The sequence below is a fragment of the Neolamprologus multifasciatus genome, chromosome 4, assembly GCF_963576455.1.
Source record: "Neolamprologus multifasciatus chromosome 4, fNeoMul1.2, whole genome shotgun sequence".
Lineage (NCBI taxonomy): Eukaryota > Metazoa > Chordata > Actinopteri > Cichliformes > Cichlidae > Neolamprologus > Neolamprologus multifasciatus.
The window spans coordinates 12211519-12237688 of NC_140442.1; the positions used below are offsets into that span (position 1 = coordinate 12211519).

The following is a 26170-nucleotide window of genomic DNA, read 5'->3' on the forward strand; positions in this document are numbered from 1 at the left end:
CACGGGACACCCCCAGAGGTTCCTCATCTATTGCCCAACAGGTCAGAGCTTTTTTGGAGGCTTTGATGTTTTGGCTGATCTGTATAAATGTCACCTGCGTTTGGAAGTGCTTCAGGACTATTAATTGTCTGCCAGGACGATCATTTACTCTTTGCTTAGCACTGTAGTTTTATCTGATTGACTCAATTTGGACTGATCAAAGTAAAGCAACTGTATTTATTAAACACCTCATGGAGAAAAAAAAGGTGTAATTAAAGGATGCATCTGTGGCCTGAATGGATGCACAACCTGTAATCTTTGTAAAGTGTTTTTACCGAGAGTTGTTCAGGTAAAGTAATCAGCAGGTGCACCTGTAGTTTAGCAGCTTATTTGGTTTTTTTTAGCCATCATGTGTCGAATTATGCTTATGCCAGTAAAGCTAAATTGAATTGGACTGGATTGAAAAACCCAGTTCCAAAGAAAAAGGGGAAAAAAAGCCATCACTGACCTTTTACCCAGCAGACATCTTGGCTTATCACAGTAGGGAAAGCACAGGTGGAATTAACAATGGCTCGGTTCTCTTTAGCGTCCCACTAACTACGGCAGCATGCATAAAAGCAGCACCTCCACTAAGTAGAACTGAGCCATCAATAACACACCCGAGCATCCCTGCTGTGACACGAGGACGGAGCAGCCGAAGCTGGATTAACTCAAACCGACTGGCACAAGTGTCCACGGGCTCTCTCCTCTTACAGGCCTGTAAAATACAAAAGGTTTTTATTCATTCGTGTACATAAAAATTATTAACTTAGCAGGAGTATTATCACTGCCATTGAAAATGGTCATTATTTACTCATTTAATTCATGCGCAGATCGGAGTCTGCTGTGAAAAGGTGTGACTCACAGTCTCTCGTGTGCGCTGGTAGCCATAGTCCTTACAGTAGGGAGAAAAAATGTGGTATAATAAGACTGATTATAATCGCTGGAACATCAGCTTGACAATTTGAGGAAAAATTTGACTGTGGAAAAAAAAAAGTCTGTGAACTACAGAATATCTAGTTTCCACCCTTCCACCCATTGCTTTAATGACAGCTTGTTCTCAGTCTGGTGGGACTCCACAACATGAGATAACCCATGTTATCCCAGCATGAGCTCTCATTGTTCTGGAAAGCTCTTTCCTTTTTATACTTATTTAACCTTTTTTAAGCAGGAAAATGGGACTCCTGATGTTTCAAATCTCTTCTGCAAAACTCAGCAGCTTGTTGAGATGCTGGGATGTTTGGCTTTTTTAATATTTAGGTGCAGCTTTAACCATCATCCTACTAGCATATCTAACTGTCTGGAGTCTTCCTGGGGATTTCTTAGAGCTTTATTTTTGCAAAACTGAAATCTATACTTTCTTTTTTAATCCGAAGCACAATCCACTGTACTACTTATCATCCTGGTGTCACTTAGTTTTCAGTCATTTTAAGTAAACATTATTTGCTTACTTATTTGAAATTCTGTCAATAAAGGATTATGAGCAGAATCTCTGACAAAGGGCAGCCCTTTAGTCTGACTTTTTTTTCATTGTGTAGGGACTGAACAAACAACTGAAATTAGCCAAAGCTAAACATACACTACAGGCAGCTCTAGCATACAGTTGCCTCATGCCATGCTCGGGGCATGTTGGCATGTGACAAGAGGAGCAAATAGTTGCTGTCGTCCTGTCTGAGTTTTCAAACAGATTTTCCAGCCGAGCGTTGGTCGGTCACATCAGCAGGTGGATGTTTCCTCTCTGCTGCTCGGATTGGGGCTTGCAATGTAGCGGCATCAGCTCGTCTATTCTCCAGCTGTTTCATGTAGCCTTGGTGATGTTTCCAATATTCTAGTAACTTCCAGTCTGGGCGATTCCCCATCCAGATAATAAATGCAGCAATGGAGTTTTTCTTCTTTAAAATGCCTGGCAGAGTACTCCAATCCTTGATACTGTCCGATGTTTTACTGTAAGACTAACTTTATATGAGGTAGATGTGCATTCTATACACACATATAATCAGCCAATCACATGACAACATCTTAATCTACTGAGGCCTTTAGGCATGCTCAAGACAGCCTGCTAATATCCAAAGAAAGTCAATTTAAGTAACTTTGAATGTGGCAAGTTTTTTGGTGCGAGGTAAGCTGTTATAAAGAGTTCAGAAACTGCTGATTTATGGGGAAGTTCCTACACAACCATCTCTAGGATTTACAGAGAATGAGTCTAAAATAGAGATAATATCCTGCGAGGCACAATGCTCTGGGTGAAAATACCTTATTGTTGCCAGAGGTCAGAGGAGAAAAGCCAGACAGCTTTGAGGTGATAGAAGGGCGATTGTAACTCAAATACACACAATTTAAAACCAAAGTATACAGAGCAGCATCTCTGAATGCACAACACACTGAAGCATATGGGCTACAACAGCATAAGACCACACCCAGTGCCAGGCTTTCAGCTAAGAACAGGAACCCGAAGCTCCAATTCACAAAAGTGGTCATCAAAATTGGAAAAACGTTTTCAGGTCTGAATGAATTATGACCACATTATGACATGTTATTCCAACAGTATAACAGGAAATCATCTCTAATTGGTAACAGCCTCTACAGTCACCAGAGCTCAATCCAACAGACCACCTTTGGGATGTGTTGCAATGGGTAAATGCACAGTGTATGGTAGTAGAACGGGAGATTCTAATCATGGATGTGCAGCAGTTGTGTGGTGCTACATGTCAATATGGGAATAAATATTGGATGAATGTTTCCAGCATCTTGCTGAATCTGTGCTGGGAAGAATTAAGACAAAAGGAGTTTCAAACAGTTACTATCATGGTGTACCTAATAAAGTGTCGGACGAGTGTATAAATGTCATCATATGTTATTGACTTTCATTGCAAGCAGCTAGTGTAATTTTTTTATGTGTATTCCAATGAAAAACTCCCTCTCTCGTGTATTAAAGCACATTTGAATATTTTCTTTGGATTTAATTTTCCAAAGACATCATCTTTTCATTCATTAAACATAACAAGCTTTGATTTCCCTGATAGAATCTTTGCCTCGATTACTTTATTTTCCTGCTTGTTCTCTGTCGCTGGTATGACTGTTATTTCAGAGTTTTAGTGTGGAGGTCGTAATGAGCCTATGTTGTGCTGCTTTGTGCGCATAGATTTGGGTTTCTTTAGTCTCTTCCACTGTGTCATTAGACGGCCAATGCTGTGTCATTATGGAGCTCAGGCATGGGTGGAAGCAGCAGGCGAACGAGGTTCAGCTCTCTTTCTCTCTCTCTCTCTCTGTGTTTCTCAGAGATCCTCCTCCGCATGTCCCCTTCTGTCTGTCTGTCCATCTGTCTGCGTCTGTTTAACCACATTTATCTGTCTGTGTTTCAGTCCTCCCTTTCTCCCTCTGCCTCCCCGTCACACACGTCCATGCAAATGTGAAATCTCTCCAGGCTCGTTTTTGTTATGCTTCTTTAGTCACGTGCTCTTGTTTCCAGCTGTTAAAGCTGTTAGTTTTACTTTGCTAAACTCCAAAAGATAATTTTCGCTGGTTGTAAATAATTCGCTTGATCAATCAACGTTATTGAAGGAGCGTCAGAGCAGAGAGTGAGAGGAGAGGACCTCTATGGGAGTTTCTCCCTCGTGATGAATCTCGCTGTTCCCCAGTTCAGTGACATATGTTATTTTCTGCACAACATGAGCCAAACCAGTTTTCCCCCACAATTATCTAATCGTTTATTTTCATTTCACTTTTTTAGAAGGCCTTGGGGCGGGAACGAGGCTATTGCCCAGGGGTATCATCGTGATGTGATTGCTTGTCTTTTGTTTTGAAATAATGCTCTTTATGAGTTTTTAATATGTTTTTCTCCTCCACCTTCCCCTTAGATTAAAGTTCCCGACTTTCAATCTATCCTACGGCTCAAGTCTTTATTGGGCTATATTTCCACTTTACTTTTCATCCTCTATTGTACACTCAAGTGGAAAAGCTTCTGCTTAGAGAAATACATCAAGGCTAGAATGACCTCTGAAATTATCCTCTTCTCGTCTCACAAAATATGAAGAGGCTTTGAGGACTTTCTGGAATGAATAAATACTCAGATGGCAGGATTTAAGAACGTATGTCACCTAAATTGTCCTAAGATGAGAACAAACAGGCGATAAAAATGTTTTGGTGCAGGAGAGAAAAACACTGTCACCGTCAGATCTTAAAGTGCAGCCTGAGATGTATGTGGTTGTAAAAGGCCAGATAAGTTCAAGGGAAAGTAAACATTTTAGTGTTTACCTTTTTTGTTATGAGGATGATAACCAGGAACTTGGCACAGTGGAGCTTTTCAAAAGAAGCTCCACTCAAGAGTGTAAGAGGTAAAAAAAAAAAAAAAAAAAAAAAAAAAAAAAGAGTGTAAGAGGAGCTGATGTTTACTAGAATATAATGTAGTTTTAGACATAATCAGAAAGGTTACTTTTTAAATATGAAAGCAATGCAAAAAGTGTCTTAGATGCTGTTTGACCAATTTTAATTAACTCGTGTCTGATGTTTAGGTCTGATAAACCTGTTTTCATTGTTTACCAAAAGGAAAAATGACACAATTTATTACCATTTTGAACCTCAGACTTCTTGTTTTTGGCTCATTTCCTGTGACAAACATATAAAATAAAACTCTTTCAATGACTTTACACACACACATCGACACTACACGTGTGGTTTTCGGGACTACACCGATTCCGTGTACCTTTGTCCACACTCTGTCCTCCTTCTACATGCCCTGCTGTATGTCTGCAGAAACCATCTGTAGTTTGTCACGCTTTGTCCCAGCTGCAAATTGGCGGTGGGACACAATAAATAAATAGCTTTGCCTGAGTTGTTACTTATCGATCAGTATTTATCATTTATTCATTGTTGGGACTAATATGTAATATGGCATGAACTTGATTCACTTCTAATTTATTTCAAAGAAATAAACTTCAGTAGTGTTGAGAACCCTTCCTTTAATTATACTTGTTCAAGATCAATACATTTTTTTCCTACCTGTTAGGATGGTTAGGTCAGGATTATTTTTTCAGTTTCTAATACATTTTATCAATAATAATAATAATAAAAAATGAACAGCACTTTTATTCATAAATGTTATCTAACTGAGGCAAATTCCAAATATTAACCACTAATAAAAGAAACATCTGTTAGGTTTTTTGTTTGTTTGTTTTACATAAATTGTTGTTAAGGGGTGTATTGATATAACATGATAATGCAGTGGGTCCACCAGACCTGCCAACACTAGCTGAGTAACAGTAACATGAATGCCACACAGTTTTTAAAAAAAAAGTTAACTGGAAATACTAAAAGTCACCCTTAAAAGATGGCAAAGTGCAAAGTAATGTGACCTGACACTGGATATAAAACTTTAACTACAAATAAGGTTATTGTAGAATAGAATGACTTTTATTGTCAATAAACACATTTACAGCTGAATTATCCAGTCCAACACTTTATAGTAGCCATTAAATATAAATGTGCATTTCTTTACTAGCTATTAGTTACTTGCTGAGCTTTGGATTGTTTTTCCAGTCACTGCCAATCACAGGACAAAAAAAATAATATACTGGTTACATATTTTTATCCAGATTGGTTCTTTCATTTTTGTCCAAAATATGGAGTTAGGGTACTTTTTATCATGACAACACGCATCTCCCAGAGTTTTAAAGAGAATGTAAGTTAGCTAATGGGTGGAGGCAGCAGTTACATCATACAATTCTAGATAGCAGTTAATGTACTTTTTTTTTTTTACTTTACTTTTTTTTTAATTAGTTTCATTTTCACTCACCATTTAGATTTACAAACTAAAACAACTTGTCTTGGGTTTAGGAAAAAGACTTTGATGCTCAAGTGGACCCAGTAAATTGAAATACGATGCCAACAGTGTCGTGCCCAAGTGTCCACCTTTGAGGAGTTAGACAGGATACATTTATAATACAGTAAAACCTTTACTAGAAAACTACAATAGCATTGTAATCATTAAAAAATACACAGTGTTGAACTCTCACTACATAATATCGTAAATTGTAACATTACTAATGAAGAGTAAACATGTTATAATTTGTAAAACTAACTGTTGACTAAAGTTTAATTAACTAACTACACTGAGTTTGACTCTACAGGGGGAGACGGTATCCATATTGCAAACAATAAGGTGCCGTTGCACATCTCTGGGCTTTCGCGAGCCCGTGCTCATCTGGATTTCTATTATTTTTGTGTGTTTTTCATCATGTGTGTGAAAGCATTATTGTCAGCAATCTGCTCAGAGCGCAGGGAACCGTCAACAAGTTGCAGCGGGGCCATCAGCTCCGGTGGCTGAACACTTTCCACAAGTGTGTGTTTGTTCACATGTGCTCATAAGAGAGGCAAGGAAAAAGACACTGAATTCTGCGTTGCCATAGTAACAGAGACGACAATTACACCCCCCCCCCGCCCCCCCTTGCTGGGAAAGTGTGTAGTTTTATCTTGATTTGTGTGCACTTCATGGTGGTATAACGTCACTCTGGAACCACGGGAAGGCTCCCCCACCACCTCTTCAACCACCGCCACGACTGCCGTCACCTCTTCCTCTTCCTGCAGACAGGAGAATAGACCGCAGTTGTTCTGCCTCTCTTTCATCTGCCTGTGTTGTGTGAGACCACCGGCGTGCCGGGCCTGGCGTTTTTATCCTCGACCTGAGTCATCCACTCTTCCCTCCATAGGATGAAAGGGGAGCTACTGAGAATTCTCCCCCGAGGTGGTCAGACAGGAAATACAGTCTGTGTGTGACAGTGCCTGATTATGTGTCTGTACACATGTAAGAGCTGTCTGAAGAGTGGCTCTTCATCATATCTCTCCACAAGAATCCATGTCAGATGGCCACATGAATGGTCTAATAATACTAATGACCCAGTTGCAGGTGTGTGTTTCAGGGCCATGTGTGTACAGTAATGTGTGTGCGTGCGGGCCCCTCTAACAGGAGGGTGCCAGAATGAAAAGGGAGAAAGAGCAGTAATTATGGCCTCCCATGTTCAGCAGAAACATCAGAGGGAAGTAATTTGTTGCTCTATATTTAATCAGTGGAGATAACGAGAGTGACTGCAGCTGTCTGGGCCTATGGGCAGGCGGACAAGCAGGAACACCATTTCCTCCAAAACCCATTAGTCTTTAATGCAGCAGTCCACAGCATCTTATTTACATACTTTTCCGTGGTCACATAATCATTATCACCCTTTCTATGTCGAATTTGTTCAATTGTGTTGTTTTTCTTCATCACCTTTACCCTGTTTTATCTCATAGCACTTCACTCGCTTCCTCTCTTCTGTCTCATGACTTGACTCCAGCTATTTTATTTCCTCAGTCACCTGAAGCAGTTTCCTAGTACTTTTCCTCTGGGTTCTCTTGTGCTGTTGTTATCTCCATTTGCCTATTACTGACTCTGCCAATCTCTCCATCACCTCTCTCAGGGTGCAGGTGGAGTTTTATGTGAACGAGAACACTTTTAAGGAGCGCCTCAAGCTGTTCTTCATCAAAAACCAAAGATCCAGTAAGTTGCTCGTGTTCGGGATCGCGCTTTCCCTGGTTGAGTGAATTTCTTGTCTGCTGTCTTCTTTTCTAAACCAGTTGTTCAGCTGAACAACTGGTTCAGTTTTAATGTGTGGTGTGCTGCCATTCTTGCTCCACATTTCATCACCAGTTATTCAACTTGTCCACTCTCTGTGCCTGCTTAAATGTCTGTGTAGCGGGTTTGATTATCAGTGTGCTCATTTACAAGGATGGTGTACAGTAATATTAATATTTCTACTGATTACACAAGTTGCTTTTTGGGGGGGAGGTAATTGGCTTATTGTGAATTATCAAGGGGTTGTTTACTAGTTAGGCAATATACTACACGCGTGCACTTCAGCTACATTAGGCCAAGTATTGTTAGTCCTGGCCAGAAATGCACATTGAAAAGATCAGATTGAATCAACTTTCAGAAGGACTTTCAAGCTTTCTGGTAGTGATAATTAGTGGTATATGAAATACTCCTAGTTGCCCAGAGGATTTATTTCTTAAGAATTTGTGTCATGTCTTCATTGAAGCTTTAATCATAACAGATTCAAAGAGCACTGCACTGCTTAAAAGAACCCTGCAGAGCTTTATTCTGTGTCACATTTTTAAATCATGCATCAAGGATATTGATAGCATTGAATAAATTGTATCTTCATAAATTCTGCCGTATTGGTGTTGTCTTTGACTCGCTGGCTATTTCTTTTTTGAACTGCAGGTCTGCGAGTGCGAATGTTCAACTTTTCTCTAAAAGTGCTGAGCTGCCTCCTCTACATCGTCCGAGTCCTGCTGGACAACCCGCAAGAGCAAAGACAGGACTGGTGAGCAATATGGCGTGAACGATGGCTCAACTGGATAAAAAAGATTCTCTGATAGCAGGAGCAAAAGCAACAAGTCAATAGAGGGGACAGCAGTGTGTATGTGTGTGTGTATAAAGTATCCCGTAACTTTATGGAGGGAGAGAAAAACAAGTCTGGAAACTGAACCATTTAGTGGCTCGGTCCAGTTTTGATGAAAGCTGCTGGGATGAAGATGTCTTATTCATGCTGTTCATGTGGTTTTACCCCCTGCAGTGTGAGCGGAGTTAACTGCACCAAACAAAACACGTCATCCCATCCATGGAGTGAGTTTGACTGGTAAGCATGCAAGGCTTTAATTAGTAGTGATGGTTTTAGCCTGCAGAATATGACCATGAAACCATCTCGGGATTCTGTGATCCACGACACCAGCTCTCCGGCCGGAAATGTTGTATAATGCAATCAATGCAACTTCGCTTAACCGATGCAATCCACAATGTTGAAATTAAACATTACTGATCCACCTTCGTTTATCACGATTCAGCTGTATGGATTACCTGCCAACATAATATGCACGCAGTGCCTGTGCAGCCTAATCAACAGTGATCTAGTGAAGACAGAGTATCTAATATACAGGAGCAGAGAGAGAATCCAGGAGGTGTGTTTGGACCTGGGGCCTTGCCCTGTCTCCTGCTCAGGGACCTATTGATCTAATTGGTGGCTGATGACATTGGCTAAGCTCTGGCGCCAAATGAATAAGGAGCCTGACTCAGTGAGCTCAGGAAAGGGATGGGCCACCTCCTGCTCCAGGCAGTAGACTTGTAGCATCGTGCCAAGCAGCCTTAAGCCCAGGTTCTTTTATTTTTCCCTCTGGGGGGGAGTGGGGGGTTACTTTCCTTTAACCTCTTACAATATGATAATTATCCAGTTATGATGATTATACAGTATCATCAGCACAGTTTAATTAGTCTAGTTTAATTTTAACATTGTCTGCCTGTTTTTTCGCTTTTCTTTGTGACATCTGTCTCCTCCACTTTGCATTCTTCCCTTTTTTTTCCACCTCTGCAGGAAGCTGATCATCTGGGTTGACAGACCTCTACCGCTGTGGGCACTGCAGGTTAGATACATCTGTAACATTCCCATGTAAACAAGGCCTCCATTTTTGTGTCTCTTCTTCTGCATGCACGAATGCGCAGAAGTCAAAATATCTGCGTTTGCTTTATCGGCTTATTTGCCAATTAAATTTAGGTCACATTATTTCAGCTCATTCTTACTTGACATATATTTACAGTTACAATGTGGTTACCCACACATACATATAAATGTACATCAGACACCAGGCTGTCTCTTGCTTCACTTAAACCTGTTCCTTCTGAAGCTCAAACATCAGCACACCCACTGATTCCACCCACGCTCCCCATCTCTGCGACTCCTAATTTCTGTGTCTGCTCTCCCTCTGTCTGTTTCTCCACATTACTCTCTCTCTCGCTCTCTGTTTTTGCAGGTGCTTGTGGCTTTCATCAGCTTTTCGGAAACTATGTTACTCGTGTATCTCAGCTACAAGGTGAGCCACTCACACGACCCCGTTGGCCAGCCTGTTTGTGGTGGTGTATGTGGGGGATTTGCATGGATTTCTGATGCTTGATGGTGGTGACTGTCCACTGGACACTTCTGCTGTGCTATTAAAGTTGAAGTGATGGCATTATGTCTTTCAACCATAGATCATTTTTACATTAATGCTCCTCATGACCTCATTTAGTAAAAACAACAACATTATGTGCTGTGAGCATTGACACCATGTGATGTGTTATCGATCAGGTTAGAGGTTTTTTTTTTTTAAATGAAGCTGAAGCTTACAAACTGTGACCTTCTTTGGCATCTAAAATCTCTTTAGTGGATTAAACAAGATTATCTCAATTGATAAAATGTTCTCAACAGAATATTATTTACACCTGCTGTAATTTTATTTGGGTGCCACAGCTCTGCTTTGGGAGCTTTCCTGCTGCCCCTAAATGCTAAGGTGGGGGAAAAAACTCCATGTAGTCAATGTCCATTTGCTAAAAGTCACAGTCACATAGTCACAGTCAGAAGCAACATGAAAGGAGGATCTGTGATTGGAGGTGGGTTGCAAAGTGGCTTTCAGATGAACAGCAACTATGGCGTGGCACCCTATATGAGATATTCCCCGGATGTAGAAAATAATATGGTAAATGAACTGTTTTCTATGCTACTACTACTACTACTACTTGAACGCTTGAAGCACTTTATATAACTTGTCTCACTGACCCATTTATACAAATGTTTATGCAAGGACTCTTTTGCACATTTTACATCACTCTGCATTTAATCATTCGTTATTATTAAGCTGTGTCTGTCCTCCACAGTGTGTCCCCCTCCCTTCAACCCCAATCATTTGCTGCACCTCCCTGAGCCTGACTCTGCTGGAGGTTTCTTCCTGTTTACAGGGAGTTTTTCTTTTCCACTGTTGCCAAGTGCTGCCTCATAGGGGGGCGCCTGATTGTTGGGGTTTTCTTTCTGTTATTTTAGACTCTTTACCTTACAGTATAAAGTGCCTTGAGGCAACTGTTGTTGTGATTTGGCACTATATAAATCAAACTAATTTGAATTCTATTGAAGTAAATTCATACTCTTATGAATGCATTGTGAGCAGATCAAACCAGCAACCTTCCAATTAGTAGACCACCTGATCTACCTCCTCAGTGACGTCATGCCCTGCTTGAACTAATGCTATACCTGTTTGGTAGATTGAGTAGTTTCCATTTATGGTATAATTGAGCAATGAGTAATTAATTAAATTACCGCTGTTGTGCAACATGCATTAATTGGCACAACTCTCACCTTGGAAATGTGCACGGATGTACCCTGCTGCTGTCTGACATCTGCAGGTATAAAACAAACCAAGAATCACCAGCTGGAAGCAGCAAACCTCATCTCCTGCTCAGTTGTTTGTTTGTTTGTTTGTTTCAAATTCTGAGTTGTAGTCATTTCTGGTGAGTTAATGTGACCTATCGAAGGAGAAGTCTTTTTCACCACCACTCGTTTTTTTTTTTTATTAATTTTTTTTATGTCATTGCTGTTTAGGGCAGTCCCTGAAACAGGAATCTCTTTTAGAGAAACAAAAGCAGATTTTCTGGGTACACTCTAATAAATTTACATTTTTTGTTCTCCTTTGATGCTGCTCCTTTGCTCTTGCATTTGGAAAGAACCTCAGAGCTCCTTGAGGCTTCCTCAGCATTGTCCTGTTATGGACACATTTGAAGCACTTTTGGGGAGGACCGCCCTTCTCCAGACAGAGGGAAGGCAATTCATCAATGTGTGTCTGGATCTGAAACTATAAGCTTATAAGGCGCTCTCTCTGCAGATTGCTCTGGAGGCTAGAGACCTTAGCATTTAGAGCTGACTGATTCCTGTGGACATAGCCTATGCCTGTCCACCTACACTAGTCAGATTCAGGTCAGCCATATGCAGGCGGGAGAGACATAAAAACAGCTATGGCTGACATCTTAATTGAGCAGAAAGGCTTAGTGGAAACTGAGTAATGCTGCTTCCTTTCTCAAAAGACACAAGGGACCTAACACACACCTCGATTTATTGTATGGTGCAAAAGCTCATCAATTTGCTCCCCTGCACTTTGCGGTAACTGGGCTTAATGTGTTATGTGTTAATCTCCTAAGGTCGCCAAGACAATGGAGTTTCCTGACCCCTGTGTGTGGTTTGTGTTTCCAGGGCAACGTTTGGGAGCAGGTACTACGTGTCCCTTTCATTCTGGAGATGATCAGCGCTGTTCCCTTCATGATCACTGTAAGTGGAAGGATACGCATTACTGAGCACTGACGGCACGGGGAGTCTCTGCAGGCAGCCATTTGTTTTGGGCTTCAAGCACTGTAGTCCCACCCACCTATGAAAAAAAAAAATCACACATCACTATCCAATACCTGAAACCGTGAGGATATCCCAAGATGCACAGAACCCCCTTTACTGCCAGAGACCATGACTGTGTAACATGAAAACAGAGCAATTAAGGCTAAGTAAGCCGAAGTATTTATTTTTCTCTTGACAGGTGATTTTGCCATCCTTCAGAAATCTCTTCATCCCTGTCTTTTTAAATTGCTGGCTGGCCAAGCATGCTTTGGAGAACATGATAGTAAGTGGAGCACAATGTCCCTGTCCATTTTTTTTTCATCTCAGCATCTATTATGCTATTTTGTTGGCATGCAATTGCCCCTCTCTGTTTCCCATTTCAGCTCACCAGTTTTATCTTAAACACTCTCCTACGAAGGTAAATCAGTCAGAAAACCTTTATAATAATAACATGGATTTTATTTCCTGAGGCACTTAACATTCCCTCCCTCAGTCAGTCCAATGACATCCAGCTAACTAAGGCTGCTTCACATTATTTGGTAACCTCCCTCTCCTGCTGCTTTTTATATTCCAGTAATTGGCAATGCTTATCTCATTTTTAGTGCATTTCAATATTCCTGCATTTTTTTTCATTTAAGGTTGTCCTGCTGTCCATCAGCTACATTTCATCCTCATTTTACACTTGCACAATGCAGCACTTAGCTTGTTGTCATTTGCATACATTGACTCCTATCTGTCTCACCATCTCTCTGCAGAACGATCTCCACAGGGCGATCCAGCGGACGCACTCAGCCATGTTTAACCAGGTGGTGATACTTATCAGCACACTGGTCTGTCTCATGTTTACGTGGTGCGTACCCTTACTGCTGGCATTACACTGAGAGCCGGGAGCAAAAAAAAAGCGCAGGCAAAAAAAGGACATTAGATAGAGGTTGAGTGGGAAGTGAAAGGTGTCGCGGTCATGGATGGAGTGAGAAAGGAAAAGAGGGCGAGATGGACGACCATTAGTGTGATACATGCAAAGGCAAAAAAAAAGAGGGAGAGAGAGAGAGAGAGAGAGAGGAGAATGAAAAATGCAGCCACTGGAGCTAAGAGAGCGAAAGGCAGAGAGCAGAAAGGTAATTGGTAACTGTAAGAGTGAGATAGAGCTCTGAGATGACAACTGGCAATTTCTTCAGTGCAGTGGAGGATGTGGCAGTTTGCTGGTGTGAAAGCCTGAGCTAATCCACAAGTTCATTCACACAGTATCTCCGACCATTTCCGGGTTTGACATTTGCCTGTTGACTCATCTGTCCCTTAAAAATTATGATATTATGTCCAGTCAGGAGTCGCACACCTATTTATTTTAAAGTATACCATGTTCGACAAATGCACTCGGGCGTGCATTCACTCCTATTTCCACACATTCAAAGTCACACATATAGGCACAGGCGTGAAAAACAGTTATCCGTGGATATTGCCCCCCCACGAGCACCCATACCTCGCCGAGTGAAGCAGGTGCCTATGGCTTAGGTGTGAAGTCTCTATCTCAACGATGCCCGCTCCTTTTTCTTATTCTCTCATCAGCATTTGCGGCATTCAACACCTCGAGCGAGCGGGCAACAACCTGACCCTGTTCGACTCGCTCTATTTCTGTGTGGTCACCTTCTCCACAGTGGGGTTCGGCGATGTCACCCCACAGATCTGGCCCTCGCAGCTCCTGGTGGTCATCATGATCTTTGTGGCACTCATTGTGCTCCCCATCCAGGTGAGAAGTGAAAGCGCTAAAGTTTGAGTGCAGTGCAAGTTTAAACAGCACTCAGATTAATTTAAATAAAAGCAGTGGCGGCAAAAATTATTTCGTCCATCTCCATCAATTTTTTTTCAAGCGACCAACAGCTTTGAGCTCTCCTTCAGTTTGTAGTGAGGTAAAAACTAAGAGATAAACTAGCCACAGATGTTTTTAAAACTCATCAGAAATAAGTTAACGTTTTTCTTGGTACACAACACATAAAGTCTTCCTACTTAACACTAATATTTTTTGTGTTTCCCCCCATCACACAATAATGTGATGACTCACTGCAGCCTACATAGATTTGCAAGACTATTTTTATTCAGAGAGCAACAAGAGTGTCTTCCATGCTCACTCAATTCCCCAAATCCCTCTCCTGTCATTTAACTGCTCCGCTGAGGGAACCTCATGACAGAGAATTGGAGCAACCATTTACCAACACACACTCACACAAACACACTATTTGTACAGCAACTGATAAAAACACCCTGACAAATGCACTTGTCCCTCTGTATCCTAACAGTTGTCTCTCATATTTGTGTAAAGCTTTTATCCCTGAGGTAGCTGCACTAGCTGTTTGTCTCCCGAAAGACTCGAAGGCGAAAATATGATAAATTTCCACTGTGTATATACTGTACCTGCAGTTAGGAGGTTTTCGTGGGCAGGAAATCTCTCACGCTCTCACTACTGCTACACAAGTGATGACGCTACAAATTGTTGCTAACTTTTTTTCTCTGTTTTTGGTGGCATCAAATAAGCAGACACACACTGTACTGTAGGTGTAGGACTGCATCCTACACAAGCATGATCTCACTATTTTTATTATTTATCTGTGTTGTTTTGTTTCCACGAGTAAGGGCTCCATGGTTGCAAATAACTTCACAAATCATGACCATAAAGACAACTTTTCTTAAATTTGCACTTGCATGCTGTTGATTACTGACGTGGTTATCATGTCATCCTCTTCGGCCCCTCACTCTATCTTTCATCCATAAATACCTTTGACATTTAGAAACTGGTCCACCCCTTTGCCCTCTCTCCACAAACGCAACTCCACCCCCACTCACTCTGCGAGTGTGTTCTTCTTTCTGACTCTGATCCTGCCATGACCAGACTCCAGGTTGCACAGGAGAGCCGCAGAGCACATCAGGATTCAGCTGTCGCTCTGGTTCTTATTGTTTCCTCTGTTGATTTTTCCTGTAACTGTCCCCAACACACAGCAGGAAATCCGCCTCTCTTGCCAAGACATTTTGTGCAATTTTGAGCCTCAAAAGGATCATTATTGTAAATACCATTAAAATAAGAAGTCTGAAATTTAATCCAATTCTCTTGTTTAAAATTCAAATTGCCCAGCGTGAAGAAAAATCTCTATACTTTTGTAATAGAGTCTAAAAGAGGACGGAATAAAACACATTTGTTGTAGCTGGATGATGCTTTTACCCTTTAATAAGCTGACATTATCTCAACATAAAGGTGATCACATTTATCTGGACCAAAATGATTAGTTCATAGAGAAAAACTGCACACTAATGAAATATGCCCATTAAAATCGGATAGATGTAGGTGTATGGCCAGAAACATCGTAGATTCATTGTGACTGTGGCTAATAAACTGTGTTCAGACCAACAACAGTATCAACCATGATTTTGTGGAGAACTGCTTACATGGAGTGAGACAAAATTGCATCATGATAGTTCTTTCTGGACCTGCTGGAATCACCGGGGGAACGAACGGGATAATAAATGCTCCTTTTCTCCCCTCAGACTGAATGAAGTGTCAGGTGTAAAATAGCTTGTTATTTTGCTGTGGAAATCTGCAAGAAAGTAGATTACTCTTACATCTGTTAAAACCTCAAACTACCCATTTATTCGCACAACTTTCCAGAGCTCAGACAAAAAACAACAACAAAAAAGTCTCTCTGTGGAGCTCTCTTTAAGCCCACTGTTATTTCCATGCCCTGCCTTCCCATGCTAATATCCGCTATTATGTTCCATTCATTCGCTATGCTGAACTAACTTCCACTTATCTTAATTCCCCTCAAACACTCTCCCTAATCACATGGAAACACTATATAGTACAAGGCATTGTTTTCTTTTCATATACCACCTGGCTCCTCCCTGTATCCAGGCTAACTTAATCCAGTTTCCATCTGTTGAATGTGATGGATGTTTTTCTCAATGCAGTTTGAGCAGCTGGCCTTTCTGTGGATGGAACGACAGAAGTCTGGAGGAAACTACAGCCGCTACAGGGCACAGACGGAGAAACACGTGGTTCTGTGTGTCAGCTGTCTCAAGATCGACCTCCTCATGGACTTCCTCAATGAGTTCTTCGCTCACCCCCGGCTACAGGTCTCTCCAAATGGTTTTAAGTAGGACAAGGGGGAGGTTGGGGGCCCTTGTGTGTGCACATTTGTTGTCTGTAATGATCCTCTCCAGGTGCCAGGTCGACTGAGTTTAAGGCAGAGAAGGAACTTTTCAGTAGGAAAAATTAAACCGCTATCTTATTCATTTGAATGAATGTGTGCATATTTATTTGTTTCTTTGGGGGTTATTTTGATTGGTCTGCTCCACAGGTGGGGTTTAAAGGGAATAAAATATCTAAATATCATCTATAGTTTCAGGGCTAAATCTAGGACTCAACCAGGATGGCTTTGCGTTATTCACTTTATGTGTTGTTTGAGATAAGCAGTTTTTGCACCTGTCCACTTTATTCTTAATGGCTTTTTCTGCCGTGGAAGCAGTGCTTCTAGCTCACCTCGCCACACTGAGGTGACCATACAAATTTACACACAATACTCCACAATGACAAAGTGAAAAAAAATTGCTTGAACTTATTGCAAAATTTTAAAAAAAACAAACAAACAACAACAAAAAATAACATGTACCAAAATGTATTCACGGGCACCGCTACTTTGGGGAGTTTCTCTCGATCTTCTTTGCTGAACCTCTCAAGATCCACCAGGTTGGTTAGGGTATAAAATAGGGGACAAGTGAAGCTCTGTGAATACTTCCTTACTATATAAGGAAATCTGAGCAGTTAAGCACAAAAGTAGGAAAAACAGTACCATATCCCCAAAGGTTGATCCTGTTCATCTGGACATAGTGTTTTCAGTGGGAGAAACAACCTCACAGCCCATAATAATAATAATAATAATAATTCAGTGGTGTTAGTTTCAATTACTATGCAAATGTACTGTTTATAAGGTCGGGGAAACCTGCAGTCAGCTGAGACTGCAGAAATCACTTAGATGAGCCATGAAACGTTTCTCAAACTGAAAACGCTACGTCCAGATGAACAGAATCAACTTTTAGGGATTTACTTACCTGGATGATTGAGCATGCATCAAGATGCATTTTCCATAGTTTTAAATAGGCCAACTTCATTAATTTGCCTCCTTTGATAAGAGGATCCAATAATGTAACAGTATATATATTATGCAGTGGTTAGTGTAGCTGTGATCTAATTAATTTGATGTATTTTTTTTTGTGTGTGTACTTGGAAATTTGGATTTCATTCATTAAAACATTTATAACTAATTAAATTCCAATTTAATGGCAAGCTTGTCAGCATTTCCTCAGTTAGTGTTACCTAAATATAGGTTATAATGTAGGTTAACACCCGTTCCCATGTGTTTGTGTGTGTAGGACTACTATGTGGTGATCCTTTGCCCCGCGGAGATGGATGTCCAAGTTAGGAGGATCCTTCATGTCCCCCTGTGGGCCCAGAGAGTCATCTACCTGCAAGGATCTGCCCTCAAAGACCAAGACCTGATGAGGGCCAAGTGAGTCGCTGAGTCAGAAGTAAACTATTATTATCATCACATCAATCCAGCCTCGAAAAACAAAAATCCACAACAGACCCGAATTTAGACACCTCGAAATGAAAGGCCCTCGCGTCTGCAAGCTCGAACTCGCAATTAATACCTGTAGCACCTTCAAGCCTTTAAGTAACAGCTGTGATTGCGGTTTGAGTCATATTGCATATTGTTTGGCCCCTGGCTTTTGATAATACAGACGCAGCACCCTAGGCTAGCTTCACAGAGAAAGAAAAGGAAAAGGAGCACAAGCCTGTTTGTTTAATCTCCCCGTCTCCTCGCCTCCTGCTATCTCATCTTTAAATGGCGTGGGCTTGAAAGACACATTGGTACATTTGTTGTTCTATTGTCCCACTTTTTTCCTCTTTTATCCTCTCGCTCAATAACATGACAACACCCTCCTTCCTGTGTTTCATGGCTTCCCCAATTCTCTCTCTCTCCCCCTCTCTCTCTCTCTCCGGCACTCCCAATGCTACATGCTGTACTAACTCCCTCCAGGATGGACGATGCTGAGGCCTGCTTTATCCTCAGTAACCGGTTTGAAGTGGACCGCATTGCTGCTGTACGTGCCTCCCCACTTTCCTGTATTGCCACAACTCCTCACACTGCAAGACATCAGTATAACCAGACTTAGCAAAATATCAGTTTTCTTTGGTAGCAGCTTTTTATGACTTGACATTCATTTCTAGCTCGATTATTTCCCCTAACATATTAATTGCAGTGCAAAACAACTAAAACTGGGAATAAGAGAAAAATGTGCTTGACATTACAGAGCAACTCTTTAATATTCATATCTTGTAAGCTGGTGTATTACTCGAATAATATCACTATCTCCTTTCTAAAATATCAGCGTTCAGGCAATAGAGCATGACTCTCTCATTTGGACTTTTCAAGGTCCGCTAATTGTTAGCACACCTTTTCATTCATCACGAGGCTGACATTTTTACATTTCCGTGAAAAACATCAACAAGTTTTTACTGGAGAGCCACGAGATTTGACACGGAAGTTATTCTTCCATTAACATGCAGCGACGATGCCCTTATTTCTCACCCAACTGATCCGTGAAGTTGAAATTTCAATTTAGCCATTTCTTTGGTTTGTTGTTAGTACCCGCAAACTGACGTGCCTATCAGCCACGGCTACTTAGAATTTTTTCCTTGTTAGTAAATTCTAGCAAGATAACCATTTAGCTCAGAGCGCCGCTGTGTCAGAGTGCAGCCTCGCACAGCTTTAAACTCCTGTTTTTCCTTTCACTGACTTTTCAAAATTTCTCTCAGGGCTAGTCTTCTTGAGCTCACTCTCTCCATGCTCTTGCCACAGCCTGTCATAAAATGTCAGTATTTTATTACTCTGAGATGTTGCACGGACCATTCAGTTGCTGCATGCAATCAGTGCTTTAAGGGGATTATTATAGCCGAGCTAATGATGGGTTTCTTTCTCTTTTTCTCCCTCTGTTGCACTCTCACGCTCTCTCTCTCTCTCTGCCACTCCATTTATCTCACTACTCTTTGTTTCTAATTTTCTCAGGATCACCAGACCATCCTTCGAGCATGGGCGGTGAAAGACTTCGCTCCAAACTGCCCCCTTTACGTCCAGATTCTCAAGCCTGAGAACAAGTTCCATGTCAAATTTGCAGGTGGGCAGTGAGTGTGAAATCAAATTATTGGTGATGCCACTGAATGAGTCATTTGAATGCAGCTACTATTATTTGATCACACCAGGATGCAGGAAATAATGAAATGGTACCTGATGGCATTGACTCTACAAGTCTCTAGAGCTCTAATGGATGAAAGAGCATTCTTCCAAAATGGTATTCCCTCATTTGTGGACGTCTAAAACATCTCCCAGGGGTTGATGTCTGGTAAAGGCAAATGGACTGCTTCTGATAAAGAGCTTTTCTTACTCTAATTGAGTACTCAAAGCACTTTATACAACACGTCTCAGTCACACAAGCACTGTTTTTTTTACTTTGGCTTGCAGACTGGGAGCAGTTAGGGATTAAACCACCGGCCTTCCAATTAGTACACGACCTGCTTTACTTCCTGAGCCACCATCACCCCGAGGTCATAGCATATGGTAGCTATTCAGAGACCCCTCACGCTCTGTGGATGGTGGCACTGTCATTCCGCTCACCACCACCTCGCTGTGGGGTTCAAGTGTTCAGTTTTTGTTTTTTTTTTATTCATTGTATGTCTGTGTGTTCTCCTGGTCCAATTTGACAGTTGATTTTGCCCAATAATGTGACTGGAATTGCTTTGTCACCGGTGATGATGCGTAGCTGTCTAAAAAGACAGGCGATTAGGTAAGCATTTTTACTTTGCTTCCGCAGAGAACATTATGCTCATTTTGGAAATTTCACCACAATTTTCGAGTGTGCGTCAACAACTGTCGTTCTAAATCTGGATCCTTTTTCTATCAGCGTGCTGCAGCAGCAGAGCTCTCTGTCCTTTCCTGCTCTAAAGAAGTGCCGGACAGATTGGCACAGCTTGGCTTTAAGCCTTCTGAGGGTTTCTGTAAGTTTTTACATTGCCTTTTGGAGAGCTTCCCTTCTTCTCCGGCTCAACAGAAGATGCCAGTCAATCATCTGTGAGTGAAAGAAGAGGACCCAAACTCTCTCTCTCTCTCTGTCTCTATCTCGCTCGGTCGCTATCTCACCCTTTCCTATCTCACACATCTCGCTGCCTACAGCCCTGGAGAAAGTCAGACTCAATTCTAGCTTACCGCCCTCATCCCAGCTGTCTCTATCAATGATTAATGTTTTACTTTGCTACCTTGGCAAAGAAAATCCCCTTCATTTGATGAGGTCTGCTGTTACGCTAACCTGGCAGAAGAGCTCTTACCACAGGCAATACTCCTGCAGCGCAGGTTCAACTCCACACTGGCACAGCCAGACCTTTGTTGGCCTTTTTTATAAGCAAAAAGATAAATTCATGAGCTAAGCAGTTGGGTGAATCTCCCGTTCCCTTGCTGAGAGTTTAGCTGCTGTAAAATCTATAACTTGCTTTGAAGTGCTATCTCACATAAATCCAGTTTAAAAAATCCCCCTTAATCATTTCAAAGTATTGATTTAGCACTGGGTGATGCGAGTATTGTATCAAATATTTAGTGCTGAATACAAAATTCTTGAGTTCTGAGTAGGACTTTAGCCGTATACAAGGTACGGCTCTTCAAAATAAATTGAGTTTAACATCCTCGAATCCTCAAGGCCTGGTAGGTAGACTCAGAGAGCAAATAGCATGCTGTCACATGCGCATTACTGTAAGTACAGATGCTCTGTTTTGACACTACTTAGAATAGACTCACTAAGCAATAGTGTGGGAGGCATTAATGAGCAAGAGATACAAGATTTAATTTGATTTGCAAAAGTGAATTAAAAACAGCTCAAGGTTCATTATAGATCTGTGGGTATGATGCTGGAGCAGTCCAGGAAACCTGAGGTGTCTGAATAATAAAAAAAAAAAAATTGGATCCAGACTGTCCAGGTTTTTGTTTTTAATGACAATAACCAGTTTCCCTGATGAGCACAACTTATTGTAGCCGCATGGTGTTGATAGCAGCTGACTTGTACAAGCAATAAAGGCCGACTGATTTAATTAGCTTCGCCGGCCGACCTGTGGTCAGGTTGTAATTGCGCTCTTGCAGGGAGAGCCAATAGCCACATTTACATACAGATATGCACATTTGCACAAACAGGATTGCACCTTTAATGCCTCTCTGTAATAGAAAACCAAGACCTTCAAAGTCAGCATGACAGGAAGGAAAAAGTGTGTCCTTATGTGTGTTTGTGCATGTGCGGTGTTCTAGTGTCAGTAATTGGTTTCACTCCTGGTCTGGGTCTAGGCACTTGAAGGAGACAGGGCAGGAAGGAGGGCTGTGCTTGAGGATAGAAAACTGGAAGCGAAGGGGCGGTGTTGTGGAAAGGTGCGAGAAGGACACTGGAAATTAAATATTGGGAAAATAAGATTCAGTTTGATGCATGGCTACCACGTCCGTGCACTGGGAGCTGGGGAAATGTGTGTGTGAGAGACTCAGAGAGAGAAAGAGGGAGGAATGCGTGTCTAACAATAATGAATACTGTTCCTCTGTAGAAACAACATCAGTGTTTTTGTCTTTTTGCTCAGGAGGCTTCAGATGCTCGCTGCTCTATAAAACCTTCTGCTTTGAAAGGACTTCAGAGGCAGAATAGCAAGATGCTACAGTGTGTTTGTTTGTGAGCTGCATCATGATGTGTTGAGCCGAAAGAACACTACTTCTCTAGCAGAATATTCACAATCAGCAGTTTTAATTGTCATGTCTCTCACCTGCTCAGCCTCTGGCACACACATACACACAAACACAAAGTCTGCTACTTTATCACAAGCTGCGTTTACATCATAGCTGGCCTCCTGTTTCTCACAGTAGCGGCTGAGTTGAGTCGGGATCTGACATTTCTCACCGGTTATTCAATGATACAGTGCACAAATTGTACTTTCAGACCTTAACATGCCCGTGTGCTCACCGCTGTCGATAATGCAATCAAGAATTACACAGCAGGAGAAATGGATGCTCTGATTGGCTTACAAAAAACATTAATCGCTCTGTTGGTTTTTCTTTCAAAGAGGATGCTGAGAAGCAACAGGTAAACGAGGCGCCGTCATCTGCGTTTGCTCAGTTTGGCTCGCTTGGCACCCAGGCAGCACTACGTTAAGTGCTCAATGACGTGAGTGGAAGGTGGCTCAGTGGGGTTGACGCTGAATCACCGGCCTGTTGCCAGGTCTCACCCCCACCCAAAAAAACCCCAAAACAAACAAAAAAAACCCAGAGCAGCGACATAAAATTGATCCCATCTGAGTCAACGGGGACGGTGACAAACGTCAGGTGACATTTAAACATATTCCAATGTGAGATAGTGACATTTGATTGTGCGCTCGTGTCCTTTAATGTTAAGGACAGAGCCACAATAACAGTCTAATATGTAAAACGCACGCTACATTTTGTGTGTTTAAAGGAGAGGTAAAGTAAATAAGACCAACAGTTTTCTTTGGGAATATTTATTTAGCACAAAGTTTCAGTGAAACTCCTGAGTAGCTTTCATATTTATTTAAATGTTCTTTTTTTAGTGTTTTGAGCAGATAATTAAATGAACATCAAACTAAACTATTTCTGGTTAGCAGAAAATTAATAATAATTTGAATGAATGTGCTGCATGCAAAGAAAAAATGCTGCTTGCAGCTCCTTAAATGCCTAAATGCGTTGTTTGTGTTTCATGTAATTATCTGTTGAATATCGTTGAGTTTTGAAGTGTTAGTTGGATAAACAAAACATATTTTCCAAGCTCTGGGTTTGGACTGTGTGCACATGTGGTGGGAAAAGGTTAATTAAGAAAAAATGCACAATTCAAATGAAAATATTCCTATTGAATACGTTGGTCTGATTATTAATCTTTGACCCGGATCCATCGATTTATAGACATTTGACCAATTAAAGGAAAAAGTTCAACCTTTGACTCCTGAAGTGAGAGTTTGTGCTGTTGTGGTCCACATTTGGAGGTAAGGGTCACTGCAAATCAATAAAAGAAGCTGTTGTGAGCAATCACTTTTATCTTCCAAGCAGATAATACCCTTGTCCACCAGGCACGAGGCATCACTGAGTGTTTTGCTGCTATGTTACATCCTGGTAGAAGATGGAGGAGAAGATGGTTTGGGCATGTGCAGAGGAGGGATAGATGACATACTGAATAGAGGATGATGAATGTGAAGCTGCCAAGCTGGAGGAAAAGAGGAAGACCACAAAGGAGATGACAGAAGACAGGGATAGGGTCAGATGGAGCAGGCAAAAGAAGAAGATCAACTTTTAAAAATAACAATGCGATTTGCAGATGCATCCTTTGTGCCTGTTCTCTTTTTTGTGTTTGCAGACCATGTGGTATGTGAAGAAGAGTTTAAGTATGCCATGCTGGCTTTAAACTGTGTGTGCCCTGGTACCTCAACTCTCATCACTCTATTGATCCACTCCTCTAGAGGACAGTGAGTTCACTTCTTTTCTCTCTTCCTATCGTTCTTTCGATTTAACTGTCCACAGTACGCTGTTGCAGTCTCGAAATTCAAAGATGCAGTAAGCAGTCAAACTCGGCTGCGTCGTGTCTCTTCACTGCCACTCATCTTTATTTTTCAAGAACGGCGCACCAAGAGGCCTTCAAGCAACGTGTAGGAGCCTTTCAAGCCCTCAACAGGTAGATTTTTCTTTTCCCACGTTTGTGCTCAAGGTTATCCCAAATTCTCTGTCAACTTCCACAGTTTGCATGCTGTGCTGCACATAGCGCTTACTTCCATTGTTTGTAAGGGAAACATGTGAGGCATGAAACGGTGTTTGTTTACATGGTTATGCATGAAGTGGAATGCTTTTGCTCTTACGTTTTTAGAGTTTTGCCTCCGTACAAGCTGTCAGCTTTAATTCAAGACATTTTACAAACATTTGGATTGGGGTTTTTTAGGAATTTTCCATTTTTCCAAGGCTAAAAATTAATTGTACAAAATGACATAATTTTAGATATAAGGCTTTTTTAATGTTTGGGTGAAAATCCTTTGCAGTCAAAGACTGCTGGGAGTCTAAAACCCCTGGATATCACCAAATGCTGTGTTTCACCCTTTGAGATGCTCTGCTAGACCTTTACTGGAGCCACCTTCAGTTGCTGCTTGTTTGTAGGTCTTTTTGCCTTCAGTTTTAATGCAAAATACCTGAAAAGCATGCAGTTGTCCAATTAATTTTGAGCATCTGAAATTGTATGAAGGTGTATAAAAATGGCTGTAAATACTGAACAGTATTGCATTTTGTTTTGCAAAAGCCCTTTGAATTAAAGCTAAAAATCTGGACTTCAATCACATCTTGATTGTTTCATTATGAATCCATCATGGTGGTGTGCAGAGGCAAAATTACAACAATTATATCGGTCATCTCAAGGGGAAACGCTACACTTGAGTGGGGTACAAATATTTTTTTAATTGCGAATTTTCACAGATGTTGTGTTCAAATATCTCAATTAGCTGTAACACCATTAAATATGTGCAGATTTGTGGCTAGGCTATATATTTTTAGCATTTCTTTCAAAACAAAAACACGAACTAATAAATTAAATGTAAAATGTCAGATAAATAGCTAACACATTACACCAGCAGCTTTTTATTTAAAGCTTATTCAAATGTTGCTCACACAAGTGAGTGCAATAAACATATTTTTCAATTGCAAAAAGGCAGAAAACATTTAACAGTTCAGCAAAATGGTTCAACATGCGAAAGCAGGGTGTTTCATAAGTTTGCTTCTATATCTGGACGTGATGCCATTTGGTTTATTGGCTGCGACAATGCGACATGACGAGGATTTGTCCTCCTCCTCCCCTGCCTTGCACTTAGTTCCTGTAAACTGTAGATTTGCTATAACACTTTTTTATGTAATACGGTCTTTGTTGCAAGCCTCCCACATTCACACTGCCCCCACACCCCTGCTTCGTGTTATCACCTCTTTAGTCTCCGCGTCTTAAGCCGTATCCCCCTGTGTAAACTGCTGTCCTCCTAACTGTGCGAATGTGTTCATCTGGGACCTATTGTTCAGACAGCCTGGGTGTCCATGCATGCATCGCTGTGCTCTTGATCAGCGGCTCTGACAGAGATATAAGATGTTACCTCCTCAGCCTTGATGGAAGAGCTGGATGTTTTGTGTAACATGTTTTAAAGGTCAGTCTTTCCCCACATGGCCAAATTTCTCCTCGCAGGGAGGGCGGTGCATGCTCGGCGGACCAATGGCACCGCACCTACCGACGGTGCTCGGCCAATGAGGTGCATCACATCCGTCTGGAAGAGAGCAAATTCTTTGGGGAGTACCAAGGGAAGAGTTTCACTTTTGCCTCCTTTCACGCTCACAAAAAGTAAGCAATGATCTGCAAAAGCTTTTAAAGCACATGACGTTGCACAATTCAGAGCTGATCTTGTCTGTGTGGCTGCAGGTATGGGGTGTGCTTAATCGGAGTACGCAGACTGGACACAACCAACATCCTGTTAAACCCTGGTCCGTGCCACATCATGGGAGCCTCTGACACTTGCTTTTACATCAATATCTCCAAAGAGGAGAACTCAGCATTTGTCAGGGGCCAAAGGGAGCCATCGTGGGGTGGCACAGGAGGAAATGCCAGGGGAGTGCACCAAAGCATCTACCATGGACTCACCCGCCTGCCAGTCCACAGTATCATCGCCAGCATGGGTCAGTCAGATGGGCGCCGCACAAAGACTGTGTAACATTTACACATTGACCTTCTGCTTGCAGTTTCTGTGTTGGTCAAAAATGCAAACCTGTTATTAAACTGTCTTAGAGAGCAGCTCAGTC

At 41.5% G+C, this 26170-nt stretch overlaps 1 protein-coding gene across 3 annotated transcripts in view; it reads left to right on the forward strand.

Annotated features, from left to right (window-relative positions):
- kcnt2b (potassium sodium-activated channel subfamily T member 2b) overlaps positions 1 to 26170 on the forward strand; it is a 47932-nt gene that overhangs the window by 9311 nt on the left and 12451 nt on the right. For all 3 annotated transcript variants that reach the window (XR_014873580.1, XM_085155793.1, XM_085155794.1), the window contains exons 2-18: positions 7467 to 7546; positions 8270 to 8372; positions 8625 to 8687; positions 9417 to 9465; positions 9853 to 9912; positions 12096 to 12170; positions 12430 to 12513; positions 12986 to 13080; positions 13797 to 13977; positions 16185 to 16349; positions 17646 to 17782; positions 18314 to 18377; positions 19343 to 19451; positions 23712 to 23820; positions 23970 to 24026; positions 25563 to 25715; positions 25794 to 26047. Coding sequence is in view for 2 of the 3 variants with exons in the window: in XM_085155793.1 (XP_085011919.1) it covers positions 7467 to 7546; positions 8270 to 8372; positions 8625 to 8687; positions 9417 to 9465; positions 9853 to 9912; positions 12096 to 12170; positions 12430 to 12513; positions 12986 to 13080; positions 13797 to 13977; positions 16185 to 16349; positions 17646 to 17782; positions 18314 to 18377; positions 19343 to 19451; positions 23712 to 23820; positions 23970 to 24026; positions 25563 to 25715; positions 25794 to 26047 (1838 nt within the window). In the remaining variant the exon portion in view is untranslated. The remainder of the gene's footprint in view (positions 1 to 7466; positions 7547 to 8269; positions 8373 to 8624; positions 8688 to 9416; positions 9466 to 9852; positions 9913 to 12095; positions 12171 to 12429; positions 12514 to 12985; positions 13081 to 13796; positions 13978 to 16184; positions 16350 to 17645; positions 17783 to 18313; positions 18378 to 19342; positions 19452 to 23711; positions 23821 to 23969; positions 24027 to 25562; positions 25716 to 25793; positions 26048 to 26170) is intronic.